The following is a 21,122-nucleotide window of genomic DNA, read 5'->3' on the forward strand; positions in this document are numbered from 1 at the left end:
AGCCTTAGAATACATCGAAGTCATCATATGGTAAAGTGGCAGACAAGGTTATAGAATTAAAATGCCAACAAAAAAAGAAAGTAAGGAGACACTATTATTATTATTACTATTATTTGAGACAGGGTCTCCCTCTGTTGCCCAGATTGGAGTGCAGTGGTGACATCTCAGCTTACTGCAACCTCCACCTCCCAGGTCCAGGTGATTCTCCTGCCTCAGCCTCCAGAGCAGCTGGGACTACAGGCACACAGGGCCATGTCTGGCTAATTATTGTATTTTTAGCAGAGACAGGGTTTCACCACCTTGGCCAGGCTGGTCTTCAACACCTGACCTCAAGTGATCCACCTGCCTTGGCCTCCCAAAGTGCTGGGATCACAGGCATGCATTACCCCACCCAGCCAGAAGACACAATTATTAAGAGACAAAGCAGGCCAGCACGGTGGCATATGCCTGTAATCCCAGCACTTTAGGAGGCCAAGGTGGGCAGTTTACAAGCTCAGGAGTTCGAGACCAGCCTGGCTAACATAGTGAATCCCGTCCCTGCTAAAAATACTAAAATTAGCCAGGTATGGTGGCGTGCACCCGTAGTCCCAGCTACTCGGGAGGCTGACACAGAAGAATCACCTGAACCTGGGAGGCAGAGGTTACAGTGAGCCGAAATTGCACCACTACACTCCAGCCTGGGCGACAGAGCGAAACCCTGTCTCTAAATAAATAAATAAGAGACGAAGCAGAACAAGGAAGCTTTAAAAAGAACAAAAATAGTCACTTTACATTAATAGGTAAAATCATACTGTAACATGAAAGTGGCAAATCAAGACACAATTTTTACGTGCAAAATAATGCCACATCAAAATGCACACGAAAAACCTCTTAGAAACTGGGAAACACAGCAAGTAGGATACTTTAAACTGTTACCATGATTTCTCTCAGTCTGTTACAGAGCAGGTAGGTAAATATAAAAACTACACTGAAGAATATAAGCTCTCACTGTTGCCAGGTTTCTACTTGCCTTGGCTCCTAGTCACAGTGCTATATATACTTCAGCGTGAGTATCTCCTATCGTGTCAGTGCTGCTGCCAGTCTCCCTCTCTCCAGTTCCTACCCAGTTGTTTTGCTGGCTATGCAGTCATCCACAGAATACTGAGGAGAGAGGGTTACCGGTCTTAATTACGTGCCCGAGTGTCTTCAGTCAGGGGACAGATGGTGGGCAAAATGTAGAGCATCTTCTTACTTCTTCAGGCAATCTGTTTCAATAACTGAAGCCAGTGAAGGCAAGTGCTAAAGTTTGGGTATGTTTCCCTCATTCCTGCTCCATCTGCCTTACAATCAGGGTCAATTCCTCAAAGATTTTCATATTATAACACTATCTGTTGGTCTCAGAGCCACATAATGAAAAAAAAAAAAAAAAAAGCCTAACGAACTTCTAAAGCAAAGTTCAAATCATACAATTATACACATCAGGTTTACTAGTACTAAACACTATAAACCAATCCTAATAAGTCATAGCTTAAATTCAATACAAAAAGTTCTAAGTAGAAACTTGGCCTCATACAATGAGAGGCAGTATTAAGTTATGGTTAAATCATGAGCTCTGGAATTAGACAGGTTGGGCTCAAATCATAGCTCTATCATTTACTAACATTATAACATTGGGAAAGTTATATGTCTAAGTATCCTTATATATTTCAATGGCGATAATACATTCCTTATAATTTGCTGAGGGGATTAAACAAATTAACACATATAACATAATTGAGACAGTCTGGGCCTGTAATCCCAGTGCTTTGGGAGGCCAAGGCAGGTAGACTGCTTGAGCTCAGGATTTGAGACCAGCCTGGGCAACAAAGTGAGATCTTGCCTTAAAAAATAAATAAATAAATAAATTAGCAGGCAAGGTGACATAAGCCTGTACTCCTAACTGAGGCTAAGGCAGGAGGATTCCCTGAGCCCAGGAACTCAAGGTTGCAGTGAGCTATGATTGTGCCACTGAACTCCAGCCTGGGTGACAGAGTAAGGTCTTGTCTCAAAAAACAAAACAAAACAAAACAAAACAGTATGGCACACTGTAAACACCCAAAAAAATTAACAACTGTATTAGTTACAATTACATTGCTGATGATATTAGATGTCACCACATGCTACGTGTCCCTAATGATAATGGGGGAACAAGTCTTGAATTTTCTTTGACCTATTTCTAGTAAGTTAAGCAATCTACAACATTAAAGAAATGTGTGGCCAGGCATGGTGGCTCACGCCTGTAATCCCAGCACTCTGGGAGGCCAAAGTGGGAGGATCACTTGAACTCAGGAATTCAAGACCAGCCTGGGCAACATAGTAAGATCCCATCTCTATTTAAAAAAACAGTGTGTGTGTGTGTGTATATATATATACATATAATTACTTTAAAAAAATCCTATTATATATATTAAAGTTATCCATTTATTTTCTTAGTCAAACAATGGCATAGTTCACTTTTTCTTTTTTCAATTCAAAACTAGTACATGGGTATGCTTAATTCCATATCATAATTTTTCCACTGGAATTAATTCTCACAGTGCTGAATACTGAATGTAAATACTCAATAACCCCATGGGGAACTTTTGAAAAATTCTAACACTTAGGCTCCACTCTTGAGATTCTAATTCAATTGATCTGAATTAGGGTCTGAGCATTGGCACAGGTTGAGCATCTCTAATCCAAAAATCTGAAACCCTCCCAAATCTGAAACTTTTTGAGTACCAACATGATGCCACAAGTGGAAAAATTCCGTTATCTGACCTCAAGTGACAGGCTGCAGTCAAAACACAGCCAAAACTTTGTTTCATGTATAATAGTATTTAAAATATTATGTAAAATTCGCTTCAGGCTATGTGTTTAAGGTGCATAGGAAACATGAATGAATTTTATTTTTAGACTTGGGTCTCATTTCCAAGATTATCTCATTATATACAGGCATATATTTCAAAACATGAAAAACTTCCAATAACCTAAACACTTTTGGTCCCAAGATTTGGGATAAGGAACTCTCAACCTGTATTTTTTCAAAGTCCCACAAGTTGGAATTGAATAAGGTCAGTAGATTGTATTAATATCAGTTTCTTAATTGTGACACTGTACTAGAGTTACGTAAGATACTACCACTGGGGATAACTGGTCAAAGGGTACTTACTGGTGAAAGAGTATTACATGTAATTATATGTGCATCTATAGTTATATTAAAATAAGACTTTTTCAAAGTTCCCCAAATGATTCTAATGTGAAGCTATGACTGTGAACCAGTACAATACTTTCTGATAGTAATACTGGATTTGATTGAAGAAGTCTTCTTAATTTGATCACTAAACAGGTATCAGGATATAAATGAAAAAAGCGAAGACAGTATCTTTTTCATTAACTTAATTTTATTGAGGTATAATTTTAAAATAACACAACCATTTTAACAGTTTGACCCAAGTACATACTTACATAACCACTCTTTCAACAGAGAACATTTCCATCACTCCAGAAAGTTCCCTCTTGCCCTTTTGCAGTTAATTCCCCCTACTTCATCCCAGGAAACCACTGGGACTTTAAGACAACCTGTGTTGTTTTTGCCTTAAAAAAAAAAAAAAAACAAAAAAAAACAGCCAAGCTCAGTGACTCACACCTGTAATCCTAGCATGTTGGAAGGCTGAGGTGGGCAGATCACAAGGTCAGGAGTTTGAGATCAGCCTGGCCAACACAGTGAAACCCTGTCTCTACTAAAAAATACAATAATTAGCCAGGCATTGTGGCGCATGCCTGTAGTCCCAGCTACTCGGGAGACTGAGACAGGAGAATCGCTTGAACCCGGGAAGCGGAAGTTGCAGTGAGCTGAGATTGTGCTGAGATCACACTGAGATCGGAGAGTTAGACTCTGTCTCAAAAAAACCCAAACAAAAACAAACAAACAAATTAGGCTGGGCACAGTGGCTCACGCCTGTAATCCCAGCACTTTGAGGGCTGAGGCGGGAGGATCACTTGAGCCCAGGAGTTCAAGACCAATCTGAGCAACAAAGTGAGACCCTGTCTCTACAAAAAATTTTAAAAAATAATTAGCCAGGCATGGTGGTGCATGCCTGTAGTCCCAGGTACTTAGGAGGCTGAGGTGGGAGGATCATTTAAGCCCAGGATTTTTTAAGGCTGCAGTGAGCTATGATCAGGCCACTGAACTGAAGCCTGGGTGACAGACTGAGATCCTGTCTCTAAAATAAATAAATAAACAAAACCAAAGAAATGTCTTTCCTCTCTTACCCACATGGGTATATGAGTGTGTGAGTATGCATATGTCAGAGTGAGTGATAAAAATCTACTCCCTTAATAACAGGAGTATGTGTGTCTATGAGTGATTAAAACCCAATAATTGAACAAATTTGTTTTAGTTGAGAGTGATTGAGAACTGTGTGGGACCCCTGTGCTTCCAAGAGATGCCACCATGCCTGGCCTATGACTTAAGCATATTTAAGTCTCCCTATGAATACTGTATTTTAACACAAAAATAATTTTTATACAATTTTCATTAGAAAATATATACAAATTTGTAGTCATTTTATTTCTTAGGTTTTCCTTATGTTACCAATTATCATTTTATTTTCTATATAACATTTCCTCCATCGTTAGACACCTGCGTTGCCAGTCAGCCTTTATTGTTTTGATTACTTCATCAAGAATCAAAATGTTTCTCTAGCAGAAACTCACTTTCATTTCTAAAGTTGAAGATAAAAAAACAATGGCAGAGAAGTAATCAAAAAGACAATCTCTTTTAAAGAATGGCAGCATATCCTTTGAAGGAAATTTGCTTCCAACTTACCTTTGGAAGATCTAATTGGATTCTCTTTTCAATTAGAGCCCTGGGGTGTCCTCTTATCTCGTTGACCAATGCCTTGGAACATAAACGCTACATCAACATGGCAAGTAAGCCAAGCTCAGATAAGAGAATTACTAAATTCAATTAGGGTTAGTGCTTAATAGTTTAAGAAGGTAGGGAATAAAACATTTAATATTCAGACACCTTACCTATTGGCACAGAGATCTTTCTCTTTTTGGAGTTTGGCTTAAAAACAAAGCAGCCCTATAAAAAGAAAGAAAGACAAAAAGCATAAAGTTAAAGTAGCAAGGAGCAGAGAAATCTGATTAACCAAATATTTTATGAGTAAGCACTTTTTTATAAAAAAGATGGCAGGAGAGAGAACACATTTCTTTCAGATTCTAAGAAATCACATCACTTCTCTCTGACCTATAGAAGGAAAATTCTAAAACAACAAGGGGGACTATCCACGCTCTCCCCTCCCTCCCATGAGATGCCCATTTTTTATTTTGCTCTTTGACACCTGATCTAGGAGGTAGACAAAGAAAATAAAAGCTGATTAAATTTAAGCCCAGGAAGGTTCCATTTTCATAAACTTAAAGGAAGTAATACTATACATTAAAATGGGCTGGGCACAGTGGCTCATGCCTGTAATCCCAACACTTTGGGAGGCCAAGGCATGTGGACCATGAAGTCAGGAGTTTGAGACCAGCCTGGCCAACATGGTGAAATCCTGTCTCTACTAAAAATGCAAAAATTAGCCAGTCGTGGTGGCAGGAGCCTGTAATCCCAGTTCCTCAGGAGGCTCAGACAGGAGAATCGCTTGAACCCGGAGGTGGAGGTTGCAGTGGGCTGAGATCGTGCCACTGCACTCCAGCCTGGGCGACAAAGAGTGAAGCTCTGTCTCAAAAAAATAAATAAATAAATAAATAAATAAAAATGAAGATCAAAAAGGTTGAAAATAGTGATGTTCTCCCAACCTAAAACTTATTTAAACTCGAAGTATCTACAACCTTAGCAGGAAATAGATAATTGCAGCTGTTTCACTCTATATACTTTTCTTCATCTGATAAATGCCTACTCATTTATCCATTAAAGTTTGTCTCAACATTCATCTCCTTTGGGAAACCTTTCACAATTCTCACTACAGAAATTCTCCTTTCCTCAAGATCTCACAGTACTTGAACATCTTTATTTTGCATTGTTTTAAGTCACTTTAATTGTATATCATAGTTGTTTATGGGTGTGTCTCCCTGAGTAGACTGTGAGCGCCTTCGCCTTCAAGCACAAACTGTATTTTATTTATAACTGTTTTTCCAATGTTTAGAATAGCGCTAACATATATATTAGGCAATCAGTATATGGAATAAATAAATGCTTGCCAAGTAATTGTCTTGGTAATTTCCCAGCTATGTTTAGTTTCATACTATTATTTGACTAGTAGACTGCCCCCAAGTTACTGGTCCTAGTCTATTTTACCAATTCTAAAGTTATGCATGATGGATAGCTTCTTTTTTTCTTGTTTTTTGAGACAGGGTCACGCTCTGTCACCTAGGCTGGAGTGCAATGGTGCGATCTCGGCTCACTGCAACCTTCACTTCCTGGGTTCAAGCCATTCTCCTGCCTCAGCCTCCTGAGTAGCTGGGATTACAGGTGCCTGCCACCACACCTGGCTAATTTTTTTGTATTTTTATTAGAGACAGGGTTTCACTATGTTGGCCAGGCTGGTCTCTAACTCCTGATCTCGTGATCCACCCACCTCGGCCTCCCAAAGTGCTGGGATTAGAGGCATGAGCCACTGCACCTGGCCTGATGGACAACTTCTTAAAGCTTTCTATATCTATGGAAAATAAAAGACATAATGAAAGAACAATACCTAGGCAAAGTTGTCTCAGGATAGTGTTAAAGACAGCTGTGAAAATATAAAGTAGTCATTTGGATTACATGTTCCAAATTAAGACCTGTGCATTAGACTCTTTTTTTTTAGACAGTCTCCCTCTGCTGCCCAGGCTAGAGTGCAATGGCACAATCTCGGCTCACTACAACCTCTACCTCTAGGGTTCAGACGATTCTCCTGCCTCAGCCTCCTGAGAGGCTGGGATTACAGGTGCCCACCAACATGCCAGGCTAATTTTGTATTTTAGTAGAAATGGGGTTTCACCATGTTGGTCAGGTTGGTCTCAAACTCCTGACCTCAGATGATCCACCCACCTCGGCCTCCCAAAGTGTTGGGATTACAGGCATGAGCCACCGCACACAGCCCTGTGCCTTATATTCTTATATCTGCAACTAGCAGAAGTTTGTGAAATAACATACATATTTAGAAAAATCACGTGGTACCATGACAAACCTGTCATTGCCTTCTTTCCAAATCCACCTGCAATTCAGTAAAGAAGAAAGGAGCTTCAAAGGAACACGGTATGAGGAGCGACCAGAAAGGATCTTAACATAGGGCAGTGGTAGTAACATGGTTAACCATTTGGAACTGCTGGTCAAGTGATGGTGTTTGAGATAGAGGAAGGCCAACAGCCAGAAAATTTCATGAGGAAACAGACATTAAAATGTTTTGATACGTTTAAGGGCCGGGCATGGTGGCTTACGCCTGTAGTCCTAGCACTTTGGGAGGCTGAGGCCGGGGGATCACTTGAGGTCTGGAGTTCGAGACCTGCCTGGCCAACATGGTGAAACCCTGTCTCTACTAAAAATACAAAACTAGCTGGATGTGGTGGCACGTGTCTGTAATCCCAGCTACTCGGGAGGCCGAGGTGGAAGAATCGTTTGAACTGGGGAGGTGGAGGTTGCAGTGAGCCGAGATCGCACCACTGCACTCCAGCCTGGTAACAGAGCGAGACTCCGTCTCAAGAAAAAAAAAAAGAAAAAAAAAGAAAGAAAGAAAAAGAAAAAAAGCTTGCAGTTCCATCAACTCATGAAATAGTTCTTAAAGCTTCTTATTCATGTAAGGTCTCATCCCAATACAGACGTTTCTGTTATAATACCAAAAACGCTTTCCTGAAAAATCTTACTTTCTGCAAGATACATAAAAATAAGAGGTGCTTATGCAATCAACAGGATTAAGGGATAGACCATTCAAAACCTACAGAACATTATAACCAGGACAAAATAAAACCAGTACCAATTCTAATAAAAATACTACTTTTAAATCTCTACTAGTGTGACCTTAAACCCCAAGACTTGTACTTTCTCCTTGAGACGTAGTCTTTAAAAGCACTGCTTCTCATAAACCATTTTAATCAAAATAAAAAATCAGATCCATGATATAGCCTTCTTCATTAATCCATTGTTTTAACATAGGGAGAATGTAGCTTCTTCATCTGCATTCTTCAGCTTTATCAGACAGCTTAACTTTAGGGGCTTCCCGCTGCACTTACAATAGAACTAAATGTCTTACTTTTCGTGGTCCGGAACAGCGCTGTCCAACAGAACTTTCTGTAATGATAGAAATGTATCTGCACTATCTAAAATGGTAGCTGCAGCCACATGTGATGATTGAGCACTTAAAATGTGGCTAGTGCAACGGAGGAACTGAATTTTTACCTAATTTTACTTTATTTTAACTCAAATTTAAATAGCCACATGTGGTTAGTGACTAACACATTGGACAATATAGCTCTAGGGCTTAAAATATAGCTCTAGGGCTTATCTTCTTACCAACTACACTATGTTTTGCAATTTCTTGCCATCTAGGTAGCCAAGATGAGGTCTGTAAGATACCCCCACCACACACACCCGCATCCGCATTACTTTTGCATTCTCATTTTTCATGACGCTCCCACTCTTTGTCTACTTTCTGATTATGATTTTTAAATTCCTCTAATATGCCACTTTATTTCTATCTTCTGGGCCGAAGAACATGTTGTTCTCTCTGCCCTCCTCGCCCTAATCCTTAGCCTAACTTCTAATTTTTCAGGTCTCAGTCAAAGCGTTACTTTCTCCAAAGAGCCTCCGCTAACCCCCGGCAACCTATATTAGGTTCTTCCCATTCTTCTGTTGTCTGTCTAGAACTCTTTTCCTTGCTAACACTTAAAATTTGTGATCATCAGTTTATCTATGTTTACTGACTTTCTTGACTGCAGAAACTGAATCTATTTTGTTTACCACAGCATCTCGGTACCTAACGTAATGCTTTGTATTCCGTTTTTTGTATTTGTGAGAGGGAAAAATGAAAGACTGGGCCACATCATCAGGACATCCGACCTCCAACAACCAGAACTTAAAAATCCTAGCCGCACCACAAGGCAGATCCGCGTCCTCGCTCCCCAAGCAAAGTTGGCCTCAACTGATCTGGAGCAAGGACGCCTCAGCTCAGTACGCCGCTCCCTCCCTCCCCTCCAGCCAGGGAACGGAGGCCTACGTAACCTCCGCTTCATCCCTTCTTCAAAGGGGGAATGAGGCAGCGGTAGAGCCACTGTGAGCGTCGGCCACCACATACCTTACACAACGAGGACGTGGCCATGGCCTTACTGGTTCTGCGGATCCCAGATGCACTCGGGATTTCCCGCGCGCCCTCGCGCCTGCAGTGCAGAGGTTAGTGGCGAGTCACGCAGCTTCTTGATTGGCTGGCATCACCCTCCGGGGCGGGCTTCCGGCGCGAGGGGCGGGGCGTTTAAGGAGGTGGGGCGAGGCAGGGACTGGCGGACTGCGGCGCACTTCCCTAGAAGCGGACATGGCGTGCGGCTTTCGCAGGGCTATAGCTTGCCAGGTATGGATCCCGGAGCGCGCAGGGGAGTCCATGCGGAGCTAGGGACCCCAAAGGCTTTTCACAGCTGCGGGCCAGTCCTCAGTCAGCTGGAGGGTGGGTCCCACGGAATCCTGTTAGTTTCTACCACCTCCTCCCCCTTCTCTGGAGCTGGTAGGGCTCCAGAAGTCCTGTGGAGGGTCGGCTGGGATCAGTTTGTCTTGGTGAAAAGTAAACTTTGAAAGGTACCTGGTGCTTCACTCCTTCCCACCCCACATCTTAGTATGCTTTACCTGGGTGGAAAGTCATTAGACCATGATTAGACCCCATAGAAGTTAGTGTTCTTTACACTTTAGTGACGTTAATGATGGATGTGGATTGTTCTTCAGAAGTAACTCATTTTAAAACTGCTTATTTCTCTTGCAGTCACTTAGGTAGTCAACCTTAGAATTATTTTTGGTAATTCCCAAAGATATATGAACTATCTGAGACTCAGTTTTTCTTGGTTCAGGGTCATGTTTGAACACCTCTGTTGTGAGGAAGGGCTTGCAAAATTGCAATATACTTGCTTTGTTTTGTTTTTCCTTTTTATGGAGCACGGAGTCTCGCCATCTTGCCCAGGCAGTCCTCAAACTCCTGGGCTCAAACTGTCCTCCCTCCTCTGCTTCCCTAAGAGCTAGGATTACAGGCATGAGCCACTGCGCTGGGCAAAATTGCAGTATAAACGTGTAATTCATCAAAAAGAACTTTTTAGGACTCACTGGCCACCCTTGGAAGGAAACTTTCTATTGTGGTCTCGACTAACCCATTTCCTTCTGATTAATGGATGTATTGGTGGATGTAATTAGCCTGATGTATAATTTATCTTACCTCATTTTTACAGTGTTTCTAGATATTTGTGGGGAAATCCCTCTGCCTTGTCTTTATGCTTATAGATATACTGCCCTGTCCAGTGATAATTCGCCAAATATCACCAAAATGACATTTTGTTAAGACAGCTGAATTTATTGCTTACTGGGATAAGAAAGAACACTGCTTAGAGCTTTGGTAGTGTATTAAACTGGGAAAGCAAGGTCAGATTTTACTGATGGGTATGGCTTAAGGCTGGTCTTTCAGAGGCAGAGGGTAGGAGGATGTTGGAGGAAGATGGCTTGATTAGGATTGGAAACTGATCTGATACAGCAGTTTTTAAGATTGGTAGCAAAAGCAAAGAGTGCAAGGAGCCTTAAGGCATAAACTGTTGAGGTTTTCTAAATTGGAAGAACTAATAGACCTGGCATGTGGCTCAGCTGCCTATAATCCCAGCACTTCAGGAGGCCGAGGTGGGAGGATGGCTTGAACCCAGGAGTTTGAGACCAGCGTGGACAACATAGGGAGACCCCGTATCAACAAAAATTTGTTTTAAAAAGTAGCCAGGCCTGATGGCGCACCTCTGTAGTCCTAGCTGCTTGAAAGGCTGAGTCTGGAGGATCACTTGGACGGCCCCACGAGTTTGAGGCTACAGCGAGCTGTGATTGTGCCACTGTACTCCAGGGGGGCCACAGAGTGAGACCCTGTAAACAAAAAATAAAAGTAAATCGTGAAAAGCTAATAGATTTATCATGAAGTTCTTATAATGAATGATTAAGTTATTTGGGCAGAAGTCTTCTAGAACAGTAAAGTTATGCCAATGAAGACAAAGAAATAATAAATTCATGTTAATGTAGACAGTAAACCATATCATGGCAGGTAGTTTTGGACCTTAGTATATAAGCTGTGTGTAAGGGTAGATGGTTTCCATTCTTAGCCCTTAGATCAAGGTAGTGCCATGATGAGAAACAAATTGTGTTTAGTTTTGCAAAGGCTGTGTTCTTTGTAAAGAATGTAAATTGGGCCAGGCATGTGGCTCACACTTGTAATCCCAGCACTTTGAGAGGCCGAGGTGAGAGGATCCCTTGAGCCGGGACATTCAAGACCAGCCTGGACAACATAGGGAGACCCCCACCTCTACAAAAAATAAAAAATGAAACTTAGGTGTAGCGGCACATGCCTGTGGTCCAGGCTCCTTGGGAAGCTGAGGTGGGAGGATCATTTGGGCCCAGGTGGCTGAAACAGCAAGCTTTGATTGCACCACTGCACTCTAGCCTGGGGAACAAAGTGAGACCCTGTCTCAAAAAAAAAAGGTAATTTGGAGAAACAAGAACTAATATATCAAGTATATATTTGTGCTAATTACTATACATTCACATTTAAGCTCATGGCAGCCCTATAATATAGAAGTATTAACCTTATATAATTGAGTGAGTTGAGATCCACAGAGATTAAATAACCTACCCAAAGCCACATCATCAATAAATTGTAGAGTTGGTTTATCAACAGAAATCTAACTTTAAAATGATATCTTTCCTATATACTGTGCTGTTTGTGAAAGCAAGAAGCATAATCCAATCATTGAACAGAATCTAATGGATTTATACAGCAGTGTAAATTATGCAGATATGTATCTGTTTCTCTGAATATAGTTATTGGGGAATGATCTGAAACTTGAGGATAAATAAGAATATTTTCAATACATTAGGACATGGGGAGAAAAGAGCAAAGAAAAAAAATGTTCAGTACAGTTTGAGCATCCCAAAGCTGGAAATCTGAAATGCTCCAAAATTTGAAACTTTTTGAGTGTGGACATGATACTCAAAGGAAATGTTCATTGGAGACTTTCAGATTTTCAGATTAGGAGCTGGGTATGGTGGCTCATGCCTATAACCCCAGCACTTGGGGAGACTGAGACAGGTGGATCACTTGAGAGTGGCTAATTTTGTATTTTTAGTAGAGATGGGGTTTGTCCATTTTGGTCAGTCTGGTCTCGAACTCCCGACCTCAGGTGATCTGCCTGCTTTGGCTTCCCAAAGTGCTGGGATTACAGGCATGAGCCACCAGGCCTGGCCCAGCTAGTTCATTTTAATTTTGTGTACTTTTAATTTTGAAATAATTTCAGACTTACAAAAAGTTGTGATAATAGTACAAAGAACTCCATATCCTCTTTATCTAGATTCAGCAGCTATTAACATTTTGCCACATTTGCTTCATCATTCTATATAATTTTTTCCTGTATTATTTGAGAGTAGGTTTCATACGTAATGCTTCTTTACCTCTTAATATGTAATTGTTTATTTCCTAAGAACAAGGCTTGTTTTACATGACCACAGTAGTTATTAGATTCATATAATGTTGATAAAATGCTTTAACTTATAGTCCATGTTCCAGTCTTGTTGATTTTTTTTCCTATAAGGGATCACAAATTGCATTTAGTTTCGTGTAACCTGGTACATTTTAAGTAGCTTTACGCTCTCCTTATTAACTTACATCTACGTAGCTTGATAGAGGAGCTACCCTGCTAATGGTGAGCAGGAAGGCCAGCTTTCTTGACTCTACTGATGAGTTTATTATCAAATTTCAGGTGTGGCCTCAAGAAGCAATTAAACTAGTTGTCCAGTTGTTGTCATTTAGTCCTGAGGTGCAACATGTATGTTGGGAAGATATTGAGCCACATTAGGGTAAACAGCAGGACTGACCTGACTGAATTATCTAGGTTTGTACTGTGCTTTGCTTCTAATCTATTCTCACAGACCCACCAGCATTCCATTCTGCTTAGAACCACAAGTTGTATCATAACCATACTACAGCAGAAACAAACAAACAAAACACAACACTATCATCAGAGCAAACAGGCAACCTACAGGGTAGCAGAAAATTTTTGCAATCTATCCGACAAAGGTCTAATACCCAGAACCTACAAGGAACTTAAACAAAACAACCCCATTAAAAAGTGAGCAAAGGACATGAACAGGCACTTCTCAGAAGAAGACATTTATGCGGCCACAAACATTTGATAAAAAGCTCAACATCACTGATCATTAGGGAAATGTAAATCAAAACCACAATGAAATACTATCTCATGCCAGTCAGAATGGCGATCGTTAAAAAGTCGAACAACAGATGCTGGTGAGATTGTGGAGAAATAGGAGCGCTTTTATACTGTTGGTGGAAATGTAAAGTAAAGTAGTTCAGCCATTGTGGAAGATGGTGTGATGATTCCTTAAAGATCTAGTACCAGAAATACCATTTGGCCCAGCAATTCCATTGCTGGGTATATACCCAAAGGAATATAAATCATTCTACTGCAAATATACATGCACGTGGATGTTCACTGCAGCACTATTCACAATAGCAGAGACGTGGAATCAACCCAAATGCCCATCAGTGATAGACTAGATAAAGAAAATGTGGTTGGTACATATACACCATGGAATACTATGCAACTGTAAAAAGGAATGAGATAATGTCCTTTGCAGGGACATGAATGGACCCAGAAACCATTATTCTCAGCAAACTAATGCAGGCACAGAAACCCAAACACTGCACATTGTCGCTTGTAAATGTGAGCTGAACAATGAGAACACATGACCATGGGGAGGGGAACAATACACACCAGGGCTTGTTGGGGGTGGGGTGGGAAGAGGGAGAGCATTAGGAAAAATAGCTAATGCATGTGGTGCTTAATACCTAGGTGATGGGTTGATAGGTGCAGCAAACCACCATGGCACACGTTTATCTATGTAACCTGCACATCCTGCACATGGACCCCAGAACTTAAAATTAATTTTAAAAAAGAACCATGCTAAATTTATTTTATTATAGTCATAATTTGCCTTCCAAATTGTTTGGGATATTCTCTTCTAAGCCCCAAAGTTTTAATGCTTTGCTTCTTGTTTGTGTCTTGAAACTAATGCAGACCTGTTCTGAGGAAAATTTCTGCATGTGTGGGAGGGCTTCTGCACTGGCTCTTGGTGGCAAACCTACAGTGCCTGACTTGGTAGTGTTGGAGAATCAGAAGTGAGGAACAACTGAGGCAATTGCCTTTTTAGACTCATGGCCTATAGATTATGTTAACGTGGATACAAATGCAGAGCTAATTTTCATAAGATGATGTCAATTTTGCCACCTGAATGTCTGGTTGCTAAAGATATGGATCCCTTTTTCATTAACAAAATTAGGTTTTTATGCAGTTATAGATTTTGATACTGAACCTGGCAAGTTTAGCTCCAATCTGAATTTAGTACCTATCTAGAGCCATACAGAATATTTTTTGACTTTGTGCTCAGTTATCTGAGTACTAGAGGTAGGAATCATATTTGCTGCTGTATCAGAGAAATAAATGGTTGAGGACTGCTGACAAGCTAATTGATTGGTGTGCTTTCCTAGTGAATGCTCTGCAGCCAAATATTCTATTATATTAGAATCTCTGATATTAGGTTCCTAAATCTAAAGTTTAGAATTGTGCTTAGTACATTGTAAGCACTCAATAGCCATTCTTAATATTACATATTAGAATCTCTGATCTTAGGTTCTCACACGAGATCTGGCAGTTGTGAATTTTCACTTGATATTCCCTTAAGTGCTTCCTCTTAGAAGTAAATAAGTAAACAAATAAATAAAAGGCCAGGCACAGTGGCCAATGCCTGTAATTTCAGCACTTTGGGAGGCTAAGGTGGAAGTATTGCTTGAGTCCAGGAGTTCAAGACCAGCTTGGGCAATATACTGAGGTATAGTGAGACCTCATCTCTACAAAAACCTAAAAAATAAAAAGTGCTTTTTTTTTTTTTTTTTTTTTTTTTTTGAGACAAAAGTTTCACTCTCGAATTCCTGACCTCAGTTAATCCACCCACCTCAGCCTCCCAAAGCACTGGAATTACAGGCGTGAGCAACTGCACCTGGCAAACAGTGCTTCTTGCTTTCAACCTCAGATTTGCTCCTCATTCAATGTGTTATTTAGTTTATTTCTCAAGGACAGTGCCTAATTTTGTGGATTTTATTACTCTGTTAAAATTTTCGGGTTTACCGTCACAGTCTTTTATTCTCATTGTGTAACCTTTTTAGGATATTTTACTCTGTGAAACTTTTATGAGTTTGAGGCCTAAAGAAGATAGTTATCAGTGGACCTTCTTTTCACTTGTGCTAGTCCTAGATGAAGCCCAATGCCAGGTGAAACAGCCCTACCTGAAGGGAGCAAAAAAATAAATAAATCAACCCTGAAGCTAAACAAACCCATTGGTCACATTCTGATCCAAGAAAGCTCTAAATCCAATCTCAGAGACAGTTGAAGAGAGTCGTATTACTCCCAGAATAATTCTGAACCTATTAGATTGCAAGTGAACTTAAAACCATGCTCCATGCTTGGTGGCTCTCAATTTGTTTTCTTTTTCTTTCCTCTGTCTCTTTTTTTTTTTTATGCTGCACCCATTTGAGAGAAAGATAAACCTCTAATTGAAAACATTCATTACTTTGGGCATTGTTAAAATGGGAGACAACTGCTCTCTCCCTAAGCCGTGGTTCTTAAGCACTAGCTGCAGACTTGAATCACCTGAGAAGCGTTTATAACTACTTAAGCCCAGGCCCTTTGGCCTGAGTTAGGGCATCGGCCTAGAAGTTATAAAAATGATCAGGTGATTCAGATGTTCATCCAGGCTTGATAACCACTACCCAACGGCTACCCAGAGGCAGAAAGCTGTAGGACAGTGGTCTCTCTGCACATTAGAACCTGGGGAACTTTTTACATCCTGCTGCCCAGAGCCCACTTTGTATTAATTAAATCAGAATATTTGCACATGGGAGCCAGGCAGGTTTTCCTAAAGATTTCCGGTGGTCATTCCCATATACAGCAAAGTGTTGGAACTGCTGGTGTAGTGTAGTGACTAAGAACATTGACCGTGGAAGACTCAGGTTTAAATCAGCTTCTCCTCTGATAGATTTTTAAGTTTTCTTCACCTCGTCTGTAAAATCTGGAAAATTATTTAGCTACCGTATAGATGTGTCATCAGGATGCAAGGTATTAATACATATGGAGTGCTGAGAATTGTGTTTGATATGTAGTATGTATTCAGTATCAGTAAATATTAGTCTTTTTTTTTTTTTTTTTTTTTTTTGAGATGGAGTCTCGCTGTATCCGTCTCAGGCTGGAGTGCAGTGGCATCATCTCAGCTCACTGCAACCTCTGCCTCCCAGGTTCAAGCAATTCTCCTGCCTCAGCCTCCTGAGTAGCTGGGATTATAGGCGCCAGTCACCACGCCTGGCTAATTTTTTTGTATTTTTAGTAGAGACGGGGTTTTGTCATGTTGGCCAGGCTGGTCTTGATCTCCTCACCTCAGGTGATCCGCCTGCCTCGGCCTCCCAAAGTGCTGGGATTACAGGCGTGAGCCACTGCGCCCAGCCAATATTAGTCATTATTATGTTATTTTAGAATATCTCAGGGTGGGGTATTTTGAATACCCCTCGGCCCCTCAACACCATTCTAGGCTTAGCAAGCACCATGTGAAGTTAGTAAACAGTACATGTCTGAGCCATACTGCTTAACGTTCAATAGGAATTCCTTAAACGTACTTTTAAAGTTGTGATTTGGTAAAGGAAAAGTTCTCATTTTTGCAAAATAATGCCTGCTTGTTTTAAAGAATTAAGCAATACAGAAAGATGCAAAGAATTTTTTTAACTACCCCATAAATCCTCATCAACACTGACTTTTATTTTTAGGTATATTTCTATGCAGATATACAGACAGAAAAGAAGAAGGAAGGAAAATAGGAAGGAAAACCAGATAAATATACTTTTTACAAAATCCAGGCTGTATTGTAATGAGTTTTTATTTTTCAGAATGTTATTTTTAAGTTTTACAATGGAAAAAATGTCCAACATACTGAAAAGTGAAATAGTATTATTCCTCACGTGCTTATTACTGAAATGCTGTTTTATTTTTATCATTTTTATTTTGTTTTTATTTTTAAATAGAGATGGGGGTCTCACTATGTTATCCCAGGCTGGTCTCAAACTTCTGGCATCAAGTGATCCTCTACCTCGACCTCCCAAAGTATTGGGATTACAGGCGTGAGCCACCACGCTTGGCCTGAAATGCTGTTTTAAGTAAAAATGTTAAAAGTAGGTTTGTTTGAATTCGGTGAAAAACCAAAGTGCAGTTCAAAGAATTATTGATGTATTTCCTAAATGAGGTTTTTACAGTAAGAAAAGAAATTGTGAAAAACATTACAATTTGTAGTGTTTTTACAAAAGATCTTCATGTTTCAAATTTAGACAGCATCACCTTCAACCATAAGGGATGAAGACATTGGCACTCTCACAGATGATTTAACTTTCTTCCACCTTTACCAATTTGTGTTGGGTGACATTCTCACTCAGTTAATAACATTTATATTCCGTTTAGTAACCATATCTGCACAGCTTGTCTCCTGTTCATTTTATGTTGAACCAGATAGTATACTTACCACCAATCTTTTTCCTGATGTATGGCTTAATTGGCTATATTTAAGAAATTATGACTTCTTAGAAAAAGTAATCCTAGAAATATCAAAAGGAGGCTTAATCTTTAGAAAATTACCATGTTCAGAAATAAGGCTGGGTGCAGTGGCTCACGCCTATAATCCCAGCACTTTGGGAGGCTGGGGCAGGATAATTGTTTGAATCCAGGAGTTTGAGACCAGCCTGGACAACAAGGTGAGATACGCCGTCTCTACAAAAAATACTGAAAAACTAGCCAAGCGTGGTGGTGTACACCTGTAATCCCAGCTACTCAGGAGGCTGAGGTAGGAGGACTGATTGAGCCCAGGAGTTGGAGGCTGCAGTGAGCCATCATTATACCACTGCATTCCAGCCTGGGCAACAAAGTGAGACCCTGTCTCAGAAAACAACAACAAAAGAGTCAAAATCTTTCTTTTAGAAGAAAAGGAATAACACTGATTGTTGAGTTCTTATCTCAGATTTTTTCTCCTGATACCACAGATGCAAATGCATAGGGCAATCCCAATGTAATTGTAAAATTTTCCAATCTTCATGTGTTGGCAATTAATTCAAATTAGAAAACAACTGAGCGGTGAAACAAACACACTAGTTTGCAACTTCTTTATTGAATGAATCTATTCCTATTTAATATCACTATTAAATTATCTGCTTTGACCAGATCAGTGATCTTTGTGATTTAATGTGACTACAAAGTAAGGTACATTTATTTCATTTTCCATGGAGTTTTCTTGATTGGGTGCTTTATTTTCAAAATTTAGCAACTTAACCAGCATGCATCTCAGTGTTGAGTTTTCTGTATATTTTCTTGACATAATTTATCTTGATCTGTAGATTCAGTTTGTCTTTTTTAATTGAAATATGTTAATCATAGAAAAGAACGTAGTTAATACTTATTTGCCCCACACCCAGCCTCGAAAATAAAATATTACAAATACTTTTAAATTCCCAAGAGAGTACCCATCTCTGGCAAACTCTTTCCTCACACAATAGGTAATGTCTGTCTTGAAATTTGTGTTTATTATACCTGTGAATGTCACTCATTACCTATGAATGTATCTCTAAATAGTATTATTTTACAAGTTATTAAATTTTAGATAAATTATATCAAGGTATAATTATCTTTGTGTAGCTGCAGCTTGGATTTTTTTGTTTGACTCCATTTTTAAAAAAGACTTATCCAACTGGGCGCAGTGGCTCACACCTATAATCCCAGCACTTTGGGAGGCCGAGGCGGGTGGGTGACTTGAGGTCAGGAGTTCGAGACTAGCCTGGCCAACATGGTGAAACCCTGTCTTTACTAAAAATACAAAAATTAGCTGGGCATGGTGGGCACCTGTAATCCCAGCTACTCAGGAGGCTGAGGCAGGATAATTCCTTGAACCCAGGAGGCAGCGGTTGCAGTGAGCCGAGATCACACCATTGCACTCTAGCCTGGGTGACAAGAGCGAAACTCCATCTCAAAAAGAAAAAAAAAAAAAGATTTATCCATAATGATGCATGGAGGTCTAGTTCTTTGATTTTACTGCTGAATGGTGTGCCATAGCAGTAGTGTACCACAATTTATATTTGGTTTTTTATTTGGTGGAAGTTTTCCCCTTTATTGTTTATATTGTGCCGTCTCCCATCACCTTGGTCACACCTCTGATTCCAGCTGCGACAGTTGTAAATACAGGCTTATAACTATTTACACAGGTATAAATAGTTTCGTGTGTGCTTCCATTCACTTATTGCTAATAGCGCCTCATCTCTCTGAAGCTTGCTGGTCCCAGCACATACATAGCTCCAGTGTGGTGAAATTATTTTGGATAGAGAATTCTGGTGGACACTATGTATGTATTTTAGGAGGTACCGTGGAAAGTAAGCCTCTGTTGCTTATAGCAATGACTTTGATGCCATAATCTTGTATTAACTTTTCTTCCTTCCCTCTCTCATCACTTCTGCCCTCAGGAACCATCTCCCAAATAAACTGCTTGCCTGCAAGTCTTTTTCTCAGGCCCTGCTTTTGGGGAAGCCAAGGAGTGAGTGAGAGAGAGAGAGAGAGAGAGAGAGAGAGAGAGAGAGAGTGTGTGTGTGTGTGTGTGTGTGTGTGTGTGTGTATGTGTTTTCTGTTTTGTAGGATTCATCTCTGTGGCTTCTGATAAGTGAGACCAAGTTAGGAGCCCTGCCAAATAAGGCTGCTCCATTCTGCTTCAGAATCTGTAGTATCTTTTCTTGGAGATCTCTTTTGAAGTTTGTGGCTTTGAATTTTGTCTCTATTCTTATGATTGGTTGCTAGGGAAGCAGTCTGCCTTCCTGCCTTCCTGTCTGCGTGTTTGTTTACTAGTCGTCTTTTTTTTTTTGTATTTTAGGGACACCAATTTTCCTAAGGTTGGATTATCTTTCTTCAATTCTATGTATTTTTCTGATTACATTAATCTTTGTATTCTCAGATTGGTTCTTCTGTGTCATAGGTTTTTTTTCAATTATGACTATCCTCATGTTTCTTAATTATTAGTTTTATGGTAAAAAGTTTTATCATCAATTTTTAAACTCCTTTTAAAATGCACTCTTGTTTTTTCATCTTGTCTTCTAGTTCTTGTTTATTCTATTCACATTCTCAGTAAGTTCCAAATCCTGAAGCATTCGTGAATAATGTTCTTCATATTCATTGGGTTACATTTTTCTCCTGGGCAGAGTTCTTTGATCTGTTGTATGCTACATTTTTTTCCAGCTGTCTATCTTCTGGTCTGTGCCTCCCTCCCTACTCTCTCTCTCCCTATTTTTGTTTATTTCAATTTGATCAGCTACTGGTGATGCCTGTTCTTTTTCCTCTTGCTCATGCTTGACAGCTCTGCCCCACCTTTCCATTTGTTTACACATTGTGTGGATGACTTCTTCACTCCTCATGTCACATTTGTTCTGGGCTTACCTCACCTTTGTGGTTGCAAAAATATAAACTCTGCCCCCTTTCCATTCCTCTTTTGTCTCTCTCTCCAGTAGGTCATGGTGACCTGTACACATTATTTCTCCACTCTGACATGGTATATTAAATTTTTACAAACTAGCCCTGATATTTTTCTGTCTTCCTGTAAAAACTACTCCTTTGGTTCTTACTGCTCACACAACACCATATCAAGGTTTGCTTTCTGCAGTAGGAGAATGTCTTGTGTTTTCATTGGAAAGACCTTCGGTGTGTTACCTTAGAATTTTTACTTTTGCTGGAAATTGCTGGAATTTCTGTCTTACTTATTGTTTCCCACAACTTAGGCAGCATCTTCT

The 21,122-nt window shown here is 40.1% G+C and overlaps 2 protein-coding genes across 7 annotated transcripts in view; one reads left to right on the top strand and one right to left on the bottom strand.

The window, feature by feature from the left end:
* Window positions 1-9,449, bottom strand: part of ORC3 (origin recognition complex subunit 3) — a 73,305-nt gene extending 63,856 nt beyond the window's left edge. For 3 of the 5 annotated variants that reach the window (XM_030928978.1, XM_010387963.1, XM_010387962.1), the window contains exons 1-2: window positions 9,276-9,449; window positions 5,035-5,089 (exon numbers count right to left, since the gene is read on the bottom strand). In XM_030928978.1, coding sequence (XP_030784838.1) covers window positions 5,035-5,089; window positions 9,276-9,299 — 79 coding nt within the window. In that variant the 5' untranslated portion in view covers window positions 9,300-9,449. Of the gene's footprint in view, window positions 1-4,828; window positions 4,901-5,034; window positions 5,090-9,275 lie in introns of all 5 variants that reach the window. The other 2 variants (XM_030928980.1, XM_030928979.1) reach the window with 2 other exon arrangements.
* RARS2 (arginyl-tRNA synthetase 2, mitochondrial) overlaps window positions 9,446-21,122 on the top strand; it is a 74,313-nt gene continuing 62,636 nt past the window's right edge. For both annotated transcript variants that reach the window (XR_004056853.1, XM_010387966.2), the window contains exon 1: window positions 9,446-9,545. Coding sequence is in view for 1 of the 2 variants with exons in the window: in XM_010387966.2 (XP_010386268.1) it covers window positions 9,510-9,545 (36 nt within the window). In the remaining variant the exon portion in view is untranslated. The remainder of the gene's footprint in view (window positions 9,546-21,122) is intronic.

This window comes from Rhinopithecus roxellana, chromosome 4 (genome assembly GCF_007565055.1).
Source record: "Rhinopithecus roxellana isolate Shanxi Qingling chromosome 4, ASM756505v1, whole genome shotgun sequence".
In the NCBI taxonomy this organism is placed as follows: domain Eukaryota; kingdom Metazoa; phylum Chordata; class Mammalia; order Primates; family Cercopithecidae; genus Rhinopithecus; species Rhinopithecus roxellana.